The sequence below is a fragment of the Polypterus senegalus genome, chromosome 16 (assembly GCF_016835505.1).
Source record: "Polypterus senegalus isolate Bchr_013 chromosome 16, ASM1683550v1, whole genome shotgun sequence".
Lineage (NCBI taxonomy): Eukaryota > Metazoa > Chordata > Cladistia > Polypteriformes > Polypteridae > Polypterus > Polypterus senegalus.
The window spans coordinates 1438931-1453886 of record NC_053169.1 but is presented as its reverse complement, the minus strand read 5'-3'; the positions used below and the strand labels follow the sequence as shown (position 1 = coordinate 1453886).

At 39.6% G+C, this 14956-nt stretch overlaps 1 protein-coding gene across 1 annotated transcript; it reads left to right on the top strand.

Moving 5' to 3' along the window:
* The first annotated feature begins 16 nt into the window (after positions 1-16).
* Positions 17-12723, top strand: ndufb9 (NADH:ubiquinone oxidoreductase subunit B9). Its single transcript, XM_039738770.1, has 4 exons — positions 17-150; positions 6980-7172; positions 8669-8782; positions 12448-12723. The coding sequence occupies exons 1-4, from the start codon at positions 62-64 to the stop codon at positions 12577-12579; spliced, it is 528 nt and encodes a 175-aa protein (XP_039594704.1). The 5' UTR covers positions 17-61; the 3' UTR covers positions 12580-12723.
* Positions 12724-14956: the final 2233 nt, after the last annotated feature.

Below are 14956 nucleotides of genomic sequence, written 5' to 3'. Positions count from 1 at the left end.
CGTCTCCCACAATTCTGTGCTTCATGAAGGTGAAGTCGGTCGAGGGGACCCGGGGTTGAACATGGCGGCAGCTTATTTAACTCATCAACAGAAAGTCTTGCGACTGTATAAAAAATCTTTGAGGCACCTTGAATCATGGTGTATTTTCAGGTAACAGGAGCTACTCGGTTAAATATAATAGCATGTTAGCGCTCTAATCGTGTACTAAGATCTTAAAACACTAGTCAAACAGAGAGACCATAAAGCCGACTATCCGGGAGTGTCATTTTTCCATAGTGATTCTTTTTATACTTTTGCTTTGTTTTATGTTATGTTTTGCATTCTCACACATACCATCAGAAATATGTGCTGCTTGGGTTGTGGCGTTATATAAGCTATATTTGCTTTAATTAACATCTTTCAGAAATAGTGTCTTGGCAGATCAGATCCGTACCCAAGTTTAATTTACAGGGAATGAATTGCATTGTAACGGGACTGTTTTACTTTCGCAGTATCCGCTTAATTTACTAGACTGTCGGGTAAGGGTTAACTTAATGCATGTTTAAAACTTAAAGCGTTTGAAGCCTAATTGGCGATAGAACATTGCATTTCAGACTTGGGTTGTATTGGATTGCTGTGGCACTTTTTGTTCAGACTAGAACTTGACTGTAAGGTTCCTTTAGGCAAATGTAAACGATTAATTAACAAGGCAGGTTTGGTTGGGGATTTGAAAAACATGTGTGAGAGTAGGGATAAAGGAAGAGATTTCTTTCAGTTAAACCCTTCAGTAAGTTGTAGGAAATAAATGGTGTCCTCAGCTGAGAAAGGAGGAAAATATTTTAATAGATGAAGGCCTGGGCTTGTTGGTCTAAATCACTGCTACTATTCTATTGAAAGGCATGAGACAGGAAAATGTGAACAGAGTTGGTATTAAACACAAGAACACTACATGGTGTGCTGTTTAAAATATAGTAGGGCAAGGCAAAGACTTCAATTAATTGGACTCCCATTTAGTCATTTAAAAGAAACAGTACATTTTTTTTGTATCTTTTATTGATTTTAGTAAAAGCATGTAACGTTCCACACAAGTCAAACTTAACAAAACAAAATTCAATTCAACCCACACCCATGAGAAAGAGAAGAAAGCCAACAGCCCGAGTGAAACATTTGAGAGTAGTAAAGAGGGAAAGAAGGCCATCTCCCCAGTATATGAGGGACATTCAAAAAGTTTCCTCACTTTTTTTTTTTTTAACCTCTATTAAGTATTTCAAAAACAAACGACATCACTTTTCTACATAGTCACCTTCCTTTGTGATGCAATTTTCCCAGTGTTGTACCAACTTTTTAATGCCATCAGCAAAATTGTTGATTGTGTAGCCATTGATGCACCGCTGCTTTCACATCTTTATGGCTGTAGCTGGACATCCGGGGCGCTCTGCATCCGTCACACTAGTACGGCCATTTCATTCCACGCACAGACAACTCTATGAGAGAGAACTTGATCCTCATACTAAGCCAGGGGTGTCGAACTCCAGTCCTGGAGGGCCGCAGTGGCTGCAGGTTTTCATTCTAACCATCTTCTTAATTAGTGACCAGTTTGTGATGCGAATTAACTTCTTTAGCCTTAGTTTTAATTAGCTTGACTCAGGCCCCTTAGTTTTTTTTTTTTTCCTCAATTAGCAGCCAGACAGTAATGAGGCATAAAGCAAGCAGAACATGACCAGCTCACCTGTACCCATCGAACAAAATCTGAAAATAAAGATGAAGGTCTCAGTAAGGTTGATCCCTCAGGTTACCAAACCATTTTAGGAGTTCTTAGAAAGAAAGAAAAAAAACAGAATTTCAACAGTTTTGGAAATGTCTGCTGTGGCAGAAAGAGCAGCAACGAGCCACGGAATTGAATAACTGGTTTAGTTAACAGCAAAAATCAGCTTCTCATTAAGGAACTGGTTGGAGTTTGAAGCCCCAGTTTAGCTGGTCATCTGTTGGCTCTTTTCACATCTCATTTCTGTTTGGCTGTCATTTAATGAAGAAAAGAATCAATTCTGAAGACTTAATCCTTAAAAACAGGGTTATTAAGATGAAGAGAAAAGAAGTTAATTTGCAGTGAAAACTGGACACTGATTAGGAAAAGAGTTAGAAAGAAAACCTGCACCCACTGCGGCCCTCCAGGCCTGGAGTTTGACACCCGTGTACTAAGCACACATGCGAAGATGAATTTCTGTTCCCAGCACACCTTCTGCCCACTAAAAGCATATAACAGAATGCTGTTCCTCTTTGGTGCAATGCACCACAGGGTGACAACTCTGATAGTAAAACTGCAAGGACAGCTAGCTTGCCAGACAGAACTGGTCACATGACACTGTCAGACATGACCAATCACTACTCTTCCCGAAAATATAAAGTGCAGAAACTTTTGAATGACCCTCGTAAGTGCTTATTCTAAAATGTTATTGATTAGGTCCTACTAGGTTTTAAAAAAAAGTTTTGTACAGATCCTTTAAGTGAGAACTTGATTTTTTTTTTTCCAATTTCAAATGGTATATAACATCAGCTACCCACTGACTTAAAAGAGCTGGGTTAGGATTCTTCCAGTTGAGCAAGATAAGTCTATGTGCTAATGGTGAAGTAAAAGCAATTACAGTTTATTTGTCCTTCTTCTGGGAGTCCACCAGACTGCACTGTTAATGGATATGGGGTGAGTTTTGACACCAAGGCTGTCTGATAGGCATTTAAACATTTTTGTCCAGAATGTTATTAATTTGGTATACGCCCAAAAAATGTATGGCTGGAACTCGATTGCAATGTTCACAACGTTCTTGCCCTGGAAACATTTTGGACAATTTCAAACAAGACAGATGTGCTCAATAAAATATTTTGAGTTGAATATTTGAATGTTTTGTGCATGTGGAGCCCCTATATTCAGTGGAATTGAAAATAGGCAGGCACAGAAGCACATATGACTTTATATATACAGTGGAACCTCTAGATACGATCACCTCTGTATACGAGAAATTCAAGATAAGAGGAAAGTATGAGTGAAAAATTCAGATCTAAATATGAGCATTGGCTTGCGTAAAGAGCCATGAGCCAGGCTGTGGGTATGCGTGACGCGTTTCCCAATCCGCCTCGACTCGGGGAATCACCCAAGCTGACGCTGCCAGCCCGTCAGCTCACTCAGTGTTCCTTGTTCTCCCATAGCGTGAGGATCTACGCGTTTGTGCGCTTGCGATTTCATTGTTTCGCTGTAGCAGTTCGCCATATAAGCGTATCCAGACGGAGAATAGGAGACGATTGCCCGAGAGAGAGAGAGACGCGTGCGCAAGCGAGAAGAACCATCAGCTCATTTATGATCACATGACGCTCAGCAGACAAAGTGTATTCATACTACTCGTATTGCAAGACATCGCTCGTTTTATCAAGTCAAAATTTATTAAAAAATTTAGCTTGTCTTGCAAAACACTCATAAACCAAGTTACTTGAAAACCGAGGTTCCACTTGTATATATTATTTATCAGTGTTATTTGTTAGGAAAATTGATTTTTATGTTGATATTTTTGGGGGTGAGGAGCGGATTAACTGGATTTCCATTATTTTCATTGGGGAAGTTCTAGATATGAGAAATTCGCTATACAAGCTCAGTGCTGGAACGAATTAAACTCGTATCTCGAGGTTCCACTGTATATATGAAAACCAAATACCATTGACTCGCTCATCATGAAATCTTCCAAACCATGAGGACTTGGGACTTGAAATTTTGAATGTAGGTTACTCTAGGCTCATAGGTGCTCACTAAGAATTTGGCTTTAAAATTTTCGTGGTCCAAGCGCGAAATTTCTTATTTTGACCCGTTTGTATTTCTGTCCGCTTTTCACGAGAGAATTACTTAACGGATTTAGATCGTTTTTTTTTTTTCTATAATTTGCTTAAACATTCCATTGATTCCGCGACTTTCTCATCACGCTAAGTATCATAGTTTGCTTGTGGTACCGATTTATTAGCATGAATCCAAAAGAGACTCCTCGGGCGGCGGGGAAGGGGTCATTGCCCTCCTCACTCACGCGTTTGCCTTAAAGTGGTAACCTTAACTCCACTTTGTTAGCGAACAAGAGAACTACTTAACGGATTTAGATTGTTTTTTTTTTTTTATATAATTTGCGTGAACATTCCGTTGTTTCCGCGACTATGTCGTCACGCTAAGTATTATAGTTTGCTTGTGGTACCAATTTTATTAGCACAAATCCAAAAGAGACTTCTCGAGCTGCGGGGAAGGGAAGGGGTCAGGGTCCTCCTCACGCGTTTGCCTCGGGTGGTAACCTTAACTCCGTTTTGTTAGCGAACAAGATAACTACTTAACGGATTTAGATTTTTTTTTTCTATAATTTTCTTGAACATTCTGATTGATTTTGCGACTTCTCTCATTACGCTACAAATCATAGTTTGCTTGCAGCAGTGATATATTCACACTAATCTGAGAGAGAGGCTGCGGGCCGAGGGGAGGGGTAAGTGTGACGACAGGAGTAGAGAGCTTGGCGGGACCCTCCTCACTGTCCTGTTTCACTTCTATGCGGGCAGAGTCACGGGGGATGGTTTGGAAAGACACTGTCCTCCATAATGTTTGAGACTGACATCTTTTCCTTGATTTACCCTTAAAGACTTAAATGAAAGTCTGCAACGTGCACTTTAATCACAATGTCTGAATTGTTTGAATTGTAATTCTAAACTGTGCAGCAGAGGTGTAAATCAAGGAAAGACATATCTTTGTCCCAAATGTTTTGGTGGGTGCCGTACATCCGAGGAGCAGCATATCGCTGATTCACTGGATTGTGCTTATTTGGTGTCGGGACTCCTCTGATTCTGTAGTGCTGATGTAAGAATTTTTTTTATTTTTTTTTGGGAAGTCAATTTTTCACAGTTGTCAAAGAACCAGGCCTGTGGAGTCAGTATATAAAAATCCTTCGCCTCCGACTCCTTAGTTTCCGGTACTTCTGACTCCGACTCCGCTGTATTTAATATGCTGATTATTTTCCATGTTGATTGAAGGAAGGCAACATACACGCCGTCATTTAACCACAGAACTACTGGCTAGGAAGCTGACTCTCTGCCGTATTGGCCAGTTTAAACAAAAGACATCAGGCCACAGCACACACCTCCACCTACACCATTACACTTGTTTACACTCACATGAACTTGTTAAACACATTATATCTGAAATAAAATGAAAACACTTTTTGTAATGTACCATACTCCAAATTACAATCTGTGAATGTCAGGTTGTATGATAGCTCAGCTGAACTTCACACACAACTGTGCATTGGGCTTTATTCTTACATCAGAGAAGTACTTCATTATGACTGTTGTTTGTCAAATGGGACATTTGAACTTGCTGTATTTTTTGCTCATTACAATTTAAATTTATCAGGTGTCGTTACATTTTCGCCAACTCTGACCCCGACTCCAGGTACCCAAAATTGTCTCTGACTCCGACTCCACAGCACTGCAAAGAATCTTGACTTTTTCCACTCTGTGACATCCAAGGTGTCATCAAAAAATGAATTCTTACCTGTTATATCATTTAGCACTTTTTCATGCTCAAAAAAGAAAAATACTGTACAGTAAAATACCTGCTCAGTTTACAGAGCAAAAATGGGTGGTCTTGTGCAGTGTAGTACTTTATTGTTGCATCCTGTTGTTTTCGGTGCATACTGTTTGCATTGTACTTTTTGTGGCTAGACAATAATTTAAAGTAAATTCAAGTTCCTAAGATTTGCATTGACAAGGATTTGTGTAACAAGCAAGCACATAACTGCTCAGTTAGTAGGCAAGCAATGCTGCTGTTGACCAGTAAGACCGTGACATTGCATGCACAGATGAAAGAGCAGACATGAAGACTTCATAGTAGAGATTACTGTGGGGCTTCTCATACCTTCAAAGAGAAGAGCCAGGCTTTTTAAAAAATCTGCGTGTTAATTAGGGTTGAACGGTCAGGAGCCGTCCCAAAGGCACTCAGTACCTGCAAACAGGAAAATTGTATGCTCATGTGCAGCATATGTAAAGCATCCTGAGGGCAGATCATCAGTGTGCAAAGACATGTGATATAATGGGAAGAGATGGCAGGAAGAATGATGGAAAGTATCCGCACCATTTCATTTGAAACAGAGACTGCTTATGTCTTTTGAAGAAGGTAAGTCACAAGGAGGGCAGACAGCAGTGAACTGGGACAAGGGTGTAATGTGTGACCATAAAGAAGCTACTCTGTCAGTGTGTTTGGAAAGACGAAGAATATTCTGGACTACTAAATCTTTTTTTTTTTTTTTATTAATTTTATTGCAATCCACACAAATCAATCAAGTTTTTACAAAAAGAAAAATTGAGTTAAGGACAAATCGATCCCCACCCTGAGAGAGAGAGAGATCAAGGCAAACGGCGTGAAATTGTAAGGCTTGTAAACCTACCTAAATTAATAAATTTGATAAGCCAATAGAGATGAATGCAGAAGACAAAGAAATGCAGAAATATTTGCTTCCTCTGTGCTTTAAGAGCTTATTTTAAAATATTACTGATTAAAGCCTGCCATGTTTTGCAAAAAGTCTGAGTATTTGATTTTTTCCAATTTCAAATCGTATAACACATCAGTTTCCCACTGACTTATAAGAGGAGAGTTCGGGTTCTTCCAGTTTATCAGAATAAGTCTGCGTGCCATAAGTACAGTAGTTGGACTACTAAATCTCTTTATTCTTGACGGGCCTGACTTTGTAAAGTAAAACAGCCTTTAAAGGCTGACCAGACATAAGCTGCCAAAATAAACGAGGAGTTTTGGCATTTTATTGTGAAATCAGCAGCAAAAACATGTCTGTTGTTAATCATTTGATAAATGCCTCCATCCTTTCTGTCTAGTTTATTTCTGCCCACCTCTAAAATTAGTCCTCCTTGATTTCTTCTTTATCCTGCGTCACAATGCAATCACACTGCATTCTTCGTCTTTGTTTGTCCTCCCCAGAGATAAATATCGTTTCTATGCCTGCCTGCTGAGGGCTCGATTTGATGAACACAAGGATTTGAAGGATATGGCAAAAGCAACTATGTTGCTGAAAGCTGGAGAGGAAGAATTTTGGTCCAGTCAGCATCCACAACCTTATATTTTTCCAGATTCCCCTGGTGGTACATCATATGAACGATATGAATGTTATAAGGTGAGTGAAAAATCATGTATAATGTGAAGGGTATACAATAAGAGGCCATTGGGATGAGTACAAAGACGAGGGAAAAAAGATCCACAGTGCGGACATCCAGAAAGGCCAAAAAAAAACCAAATCATAGTTTTGAGGATTGTGACAAAATTATCAGCTTTGAACAACAATCTGTGTTTAGTTTTCAATCGAGATGAGAGTGCATAACACGTCCTTTTCCTCTTCTGTGATGTATAATCAGCAGGGCAATTCTTTGTCATTTTTTTTTCTTTTTTTGTACTGCATAAATTTACAGGAGAATTACTGTTCAGCGTTTATTTTGATCTTTGAACTAGAGACTGCACAAAGTCATTTCATTTCTATTAAGCACTACTAGAAAGACGCTGACATCTTTAAATGTAGCTTTGGCCAAACCTTAAGCCGTGTTCTCAGTCGTATTCTTTGCATTATTTCAAATTGATTTCATTTTCAAGGTTAATTTTCATGTTTATTAGGTTTAGTCAAATATCAACAGTAAAACATCCTGGAATCCCTCTAGTGGATTAGATTTTAAGCGTTTAATGTTTTATAGCTTTTAATCTAAATCAAGGCTTATATATACAGTACGTTGATAGTGCTTTATTCTGTCCAAGGGAAGACTTTTTACAGAAGCTCAAGAAACATTAATAATAAACGGCCACCATCCCCCTGAAATACAAATAAAAACACTGCAAAAAAGTGAAGAGCTTCTGACTTGGCTCAAAGTAATGGGTATAATATTTATTTCTTTGAAGTTTTTGGAAGGCCAGAGCATTGTTGTGAATGTGTAATGCATACAGAAATGTGACAACCGCAATGCATTATATTGAGTAAACCAAAAAAAAAACACTGTGGTCAGTGGCAGCAGGTTACACCGTCTCCCACCTTAACACTTCACAAAGTGAACTGTTCTCTTCTGTCCAAATTTATTATGCTGTACTATCAACAGAAACTACTTTATCCAGTTTCAAATACAATCACACATCCAAGGAATACAACTGAAAGTTCAACAAAAAGAATAACTGGGTTCATTTGTCTTCCCTGACACATCTTAAATTAGAAAATACATAAGAAATTCGACAAACGGGAGGAGACCATTCAGTCCGTCAGGCCCACTTTGTGCTGATGTCTAAGCTGTCTCAATATCTCATCCAGGCACCACTTAAAGGTTGTGAATTTGTCACACACTTTCATATTTTCCTGCCTTTTCATTGGATACTTATATGCACTTGTGTAATTTTTTTTTTTTTAATTATTAAAACATGATCTTGACATCAGTTTTAGGTCACACTTGATAAGCACTTTTGTATTTTTGGTGTTCTTGTCACCTGTCTTAAAAAGTGTGTTTTATTTTGAAGTTTTGGCATTCAGAACGTTTGATTTGTCATTCAAGCCTTCATAATTACTGCCAGTTTTTATTCTGTTTTACAACAAAGCTTTTTTTTTTTTTTTTCCTTTCATTTCCTTACTGTGTGTATCAGGTTCCAGAGTGGTGTCTAGATTTGTGGCATCCTACTGAGAAAGCTATGTACCCTGATTATTTTGGCAAAAGAGAACAGTGGAAAAAACTGCGAGATCAGAGCTGGGAGAGGGAGGTAAGTACGTTTTTTATTTGCAGTTCAGTTTCATTTTCAAAAAAAGGTAACCTAAAATGTATGTTCAACCAAAACACGATTTAATGACAGTAAAGGTGTTAATATTTACCTAAAACCTAGGTGTCTGGTTTTATTTTATAAATTAGCAAAAACCTGTGTTTCACTTTGTTTAGTGTGTGATAAACTGAATAAGACTTGACCTGTTTACCCAGTGAGTACAGGTATGGAGAACAGGTCTTGGTTCATCTTATCCTTATCTGCATTACCAAAATGATGAGCTCTGCTACTGAATATTAAGTCGGGTTTCACACACACACTGCTGCAATGCAAGTATCGAACATGTAGTAGCAGCCTTTAGAATAACTTAGCATTCAAGAGGTTGTGAGAATTTCTATGTTCCATATTGTATGCCCTCTTCTTTCTTTTTATTTATAGTAATATTTAGATAGATCGATAGATACTTTATTAATCCCCAAGGGGAAATTCACATAATCCAGCAGTAGCATACTGATACAAATAACAATATTAAATTAGAGAGTAATAAAAATGCAGGTAAAAACAGTCAATAACTTTGTATAATGTTAACATTTACCCCCCACCCCCACAGGTGGAATTGAAGAGTCACATAGTGTGGGGTCTTCTCAGTCTGTCAGTGGAGCAGGATGGTGACAGCAGTCTGTCACTGAAGCTGCTCCTCTGTCTGGAGATGATCCTGTTCAGTGGATTCTCCATGATTGACAGGAGTCTGCTCAGCGCCCGTCGCTCTGCCACGAATGTCAAACTGTCCAGCTCCGTGCCTACAATAGAGCCTGCCTTCCTCACCAGTTTGTCCAGGCGTGAGGCGTCCCTCTTCTTTATGCTGCCTCCCCAGCACACCACCACGTAGAAGAGGGTGCTCGCCACAACCGCCTGGTAGAACATCTGCAGCATCTTATTGCAGATGTTGAAGGACTCCAGCCTTCTAAGGAAGTATAGTCGGCTCTGTCTTCTCTTGCACAGAGCATCAGTGTTGGCAGTCCAGTTTATCATCCAGCTGCACTCCCAGGTATTTATAGGTCTGTACCCTCTGCTCACAGTCACCTCTGATGATCACGGGGTCCATGAGGGGCCTGGTCCTTCTAAAATCCACCACCAGCTCCTTGGTCTTGCTGGTGTTCAGGTGTAAGTGGTTTAAGTCGCACCATTTAGCAATGTCCTTGCTTAGGTTCCTATACTCCTCCTCCTGCCCACTCCTGATGCAGCCCACCATAGCAGTGTCGTCAGCGAACTTTTGCACATGGCAGGACTCCGAGTTGTATTGGAAGTCCGATGTATGTTGGCTGAACAGGACTGGAGAAAGTCCAGTCCCCTGCGGCGCTGCTGACCACAATGTCAGACCTGCAGTTACCGAGACGCACATACTGAGGTCTGTCTGTAAGATAGTCCACGATCCATGGCACTAGGTGTGAATCTACTCCCATCTCTGTCAGCTTGTCCCTAAGGAGCATGGGTTGGATGGTGTTGAAGGTGCTAGAGAAGTCCAGAAACATAATTCTTGCAGCACCACTGCCTCTGTCCAAGTTGGAGAGGGATCGTAGCAAATAGATGATGGCATCCTCCACTTCCACCTTCTCCTGGTATGTGAAACAGCAGCCTCTCCATGGTCTTCATCAGATGTGACGTCAGAGCAACAGGCCGGAGGTCATTCAGCTCACTAGGACGTGATATCTTTGGGACTGGGGTGATGGAAGATGTTTTCCAAAGCCTCGGGACTCTCCCCTGTTCCAGGCTCAGGTTGAAGAAGATGCGCTGTAGAGGACTCCCCAGCTCCAGCGCACAGGCCTTCAGTATTCAGTATTTGGGTATTTCTCTACCGTTCCACTTTAACAGTAGGTCACTGCAGGACCAGACAAAAGTTGTTCTATGCTGAATTTCATAGATCATATCATAAATAATCATAGATTAGCATTTCCATTTTATTACGTAAGTTTATTTGCAAAAGTAGAATCCCCAAAAAGTGTTTTACAGTTTAAAGCAGACCTCCTCAGTTTACCTCCTGGAGTGGCTGCAGGTTTTCTCTTCAACCAAATTTCTTAATTAGAACCTGTTTATTTACTACTAAAGCAATATGTTTTTGGGCTTAGTTTCTAGTTAACTTGCTTGTTATGATTCAGAACCCAAATTGCCTATTTTAGTTTGACACAGCTGTATATTACGTTTTAATTGCTACCTGTTTTCTTAACCAGCCATCAGTTAAAAATGAGATGCGAATAACAAAGGGAGCTTCCAACTTAATGGTCTTCCATTTAAACCTGCATACAAACATCATGAAATCCCTTTATTAATGGAATGTTTTGAAATAAGTGAGAGAGAAGGAAAAGGACCAAGAGGTACAAATCTGGTCTGGACCACAAAATGTATGGATGATGTTTTCAGAAAACGTAAAATCTATAATCAGATAAAGATTTGTCTTGGAAAAGAATTTAAGCAAGAAGAAGCCAAATAATTAAATGCTAAGTTTCATTATCTACTAGGCCAGGGCTCCTAATTACAAAACTGGTTGAAACAAATGCCTGCAGGACAATAATTGAGGACCATGATTTTGAGGGGGGAAAAAAAAACCGGATGCTTCCTTAACAACAGTATGTGTGTATCCTTGTACTGATTATGTAAAACGGGTGAATAACGCAGAGATAACGGACATCTTCCACCCTGACAGCAGTGGCTCACCAAAGTACCTACTGTAGAGAGTTGCTTTACTTAATAAGCTACGCTACAAAGCACAGCATACTGTATGAACTAAAAACACTCACAGCCTGTAATATTTAACAGCTTTTGTTGACCCCACTTCAAAAGGGGCGCGGTTGTAGGGAGCCTGTTTTTAGTCTGCCTCACCTAGAAGTAGGGGGTCCCTGTATCGGGTTTGGATTGGGCCAGTATTGCTCACCAATTTCATGGTACTTGACTTGGCCAATTCAATTAAATCTTTTTTCAGTAAGATTCTGCATAGCCAGGCATGTACGAGCCTTAAAGTGTTAACCCTGGTATTTGTACATTTAAACTGCAGACTTCCTGTTCCTTTCTTTTTTTAATAATATAAAAATTCTGTGGGATTCAATTCAGTGACCAAAAAATACTAAAATTCCATTAAAATATGTAATTTTCTAACTAATTAAATATGTACAGAGAATATTTTTATATACTTTTGTTAAGAGGAAATTCTTTTTATATTATACACAGCATATATACACACACACACACACACTTTCATTTGCTAATCTTCTTTATTGCAAGATTCTGCCACTGTTTATAATGTGTGTTGTTTAGCTTGTTATTAATATTATTTGTATGGGGTGTTCTGTTACAAGCAGCTCCAAAGCTCTACCAAGCTAAATTCCTGAACATCAAGTACTGACAAGCGAAGGTGATTCTGCTCTGTTTCTGATTCAGTGTCGGCAGAACAGAACTGACTTTCTTCCTTCTAAAAATATTACAATATCTTTTACTCAGTATCAGTTTTAACACAGTATGTCCTTAAAGTTTGTACTTCTTAATAAGTAGCATAATGTACTAAGTTGGTATGCAGTAACATTATATAGAAAGTAGCAGTAGCTACATTGTACAAATTAGAACACTGATTTATTTTAACTCTACACTAATTGTTTCTTTTTCTCTCAATAAATAAGATTAAGCAGCTACAGGAGGAGACCCCTGCTGATGGCCCAAAAACTGAATCTCTTCCTCCAGCTCGCAGAGAAGGTGACCTTCCACCACTCTGGTGGCAGTTTGTCTCTCGCCCAAGAGAACATCCCATGTGAATGGAATCTGGAATCTGGCAGAGTAATTAAACTCCTAACACTGTTGATCTAGAATTGATGTATTAATCATATTAGCTGAAAACCTGTATGCGTTAAAACTTTAATGCACTTCCACCTTGACTCAAATAAAACCAGTAAAATTACCTTTTTATTCCTCTTGTTTCATTTATATTTATTTAAAAGTTTATCAGCTGTTTGCAGGAGGCCTTGATGATGTCAATGCAGTTTTAATTACCATAACTGAACAATGTAAGACTCTTAAAACATTCATGTTGAAATAGTTTATATCAGTAATGTGTGAATTTTGTAAATTGAGTTTATTTATATATATGTGTGTGTGTATATGTGTGTGTGTGTGTGTGTATATATATGTGTATATATGTATGTATATATGTGTATGTGTGTGTGTGTGTGTGTGTATATATATATATATATATATATATATATATATATATATATATATATATACTCAGCAAGAAAAGAAACATCCTCTGACTTTCAACTGTTTTTACTTTCAGTAAACTTAATGTGTAAATATTTGTATGAACACTAAAAGAGTCAACACCATAAGATATAAACTCAAAATGTTTCACAATGTGTCCCTGAATGAAGGGAGGCTCAAAATCAAAAGTACCAGTCAGTATGTGGTGTGGCCACCAGCTGCTTGAAGTACTGCAGTGCATCTCCTCCTCATGGACTGGACCAGATTTGTCAGTTCTTGCTGTGAGATGTTATCCCACTCTTCCACCAAGGCACCTGCAAGTTCCTGGACATTTCTGGGGGCATGGCCCTAGCCCTCACCCTGCGATCCAACAGGTCCCAGACGTGCTCAATTCCTTCGACGATAAACACGAATCCGTCCATCACCCCTGGTGAGACAAAACCGTGACTCATCAGTGAAGAGCACTTTTTGCCACTCCTGTCTGGTCCAGCGAAGGTGGGTTTGTGCCCATAGGCGGCGTTGTTGCTGGTGATGTCTGGTAAGGACCTGCCTTACAACAGGCCTACAAGCCCTCAGTCCAGCCTCTCTCAGCCTATTGCGGACAGTCTGAGCACTGATGGAGGGATTGTGTGTTCCTGGTGTGACTCGGGCAGTTGTTGTGGCCATCCTGTACCTGTCACGCAGGTGTGATATTCGGAGGTACCGATCCTGTGCAGGTGTTGTTACATGTGGTCTTCCACTGCGAGGATGATCAGCTGTCCTTCCTGTCTCCCTGTAGCGCTGTCTTAGGCGTCTCACAGTGCGGACATGGCAATTTATTCAGCAGTCCTCATGCCTCCCTGCAGCAGGCCTAATGCACGTTCACGCAGATGAGCAGGGACCCTGGGCATCTCTCACAGTCGGTAGACGAGTCTCTTTAGTGTCCTGCGTTTTTAGAACTGTCACTTTAAATGCCTACTTTCTGTAAGCTGTTAGGGTCTTAACGACCATTCCACAGGTGCATGTTAATTAATTGATTATGGTTAATTGAACATGCATGGAAAACATTGTTTAAACCCTTTACAATGAAGATCTGTAAAGTTATTTGGATTTTTAAAACATTATTGTTGAAATACACAGTCCTGAAAAAGGGACGTTTCTTTTTTTGCTGAGTATACAGGATATGTGTGTGTGTATATGTGTATATGTATATGTATGTGTATATATATATATATATATATATATATAATACAGCGCATCCGGAAAGTATTCACAGCGCTTCATCACTTTTTCCACATTTTGTTATGTTACAGACTTATTTCATAATGGATTAAATTCATTTTTTTCCTCAGAATTCTACACACAACACCCCATAATGACAACATGAAAAAAATTTACTTGAGGTTTTTGCAAATTTATTAAAAATAAAAAAACTGAGAAATCACATGTACTTAAGTATTCACAGCCTTTGCTCAATACTTTGTTGATGCACCTTTGTCAGCAATTCCAGCCTCAAGTCTTTTTGAATATGATGCCACAAGCTTGGCACACCTTTCCTTGGCCAGTTTCGCCCATTCCTCTTTGCAGCACCTCTCAAGCTCCATCAGGTTGGATGAGAAGCGTCGGTGCACAGCCATTTAAGATCTCTCCAGAGATGTTCAATCAGATTCAAGTCTGGGCCACTCAAGGACATTCACAGAGTTGTCCTGAAGCCACTCCTTTGATATCTTGGCTGTGTCCTTAGGGTCGTTGTCCTGCTGAAAGATGAACCGTCGCCCCAGTCTGAGGCCAAGAGCGCTCTGGAGCAGGTTTTCATCCAGGATGTGTCTCTACATTGCTGCAGTCATCTTTCTCTTTATCCTGACTAGTGTCCCAGTTCCTGATGCTGCTACCACCATGCTTCACTGTAGGGATGGTATTGGCCTGGTGATGAGCAGTGCCTGGTTTCCTCCAAAC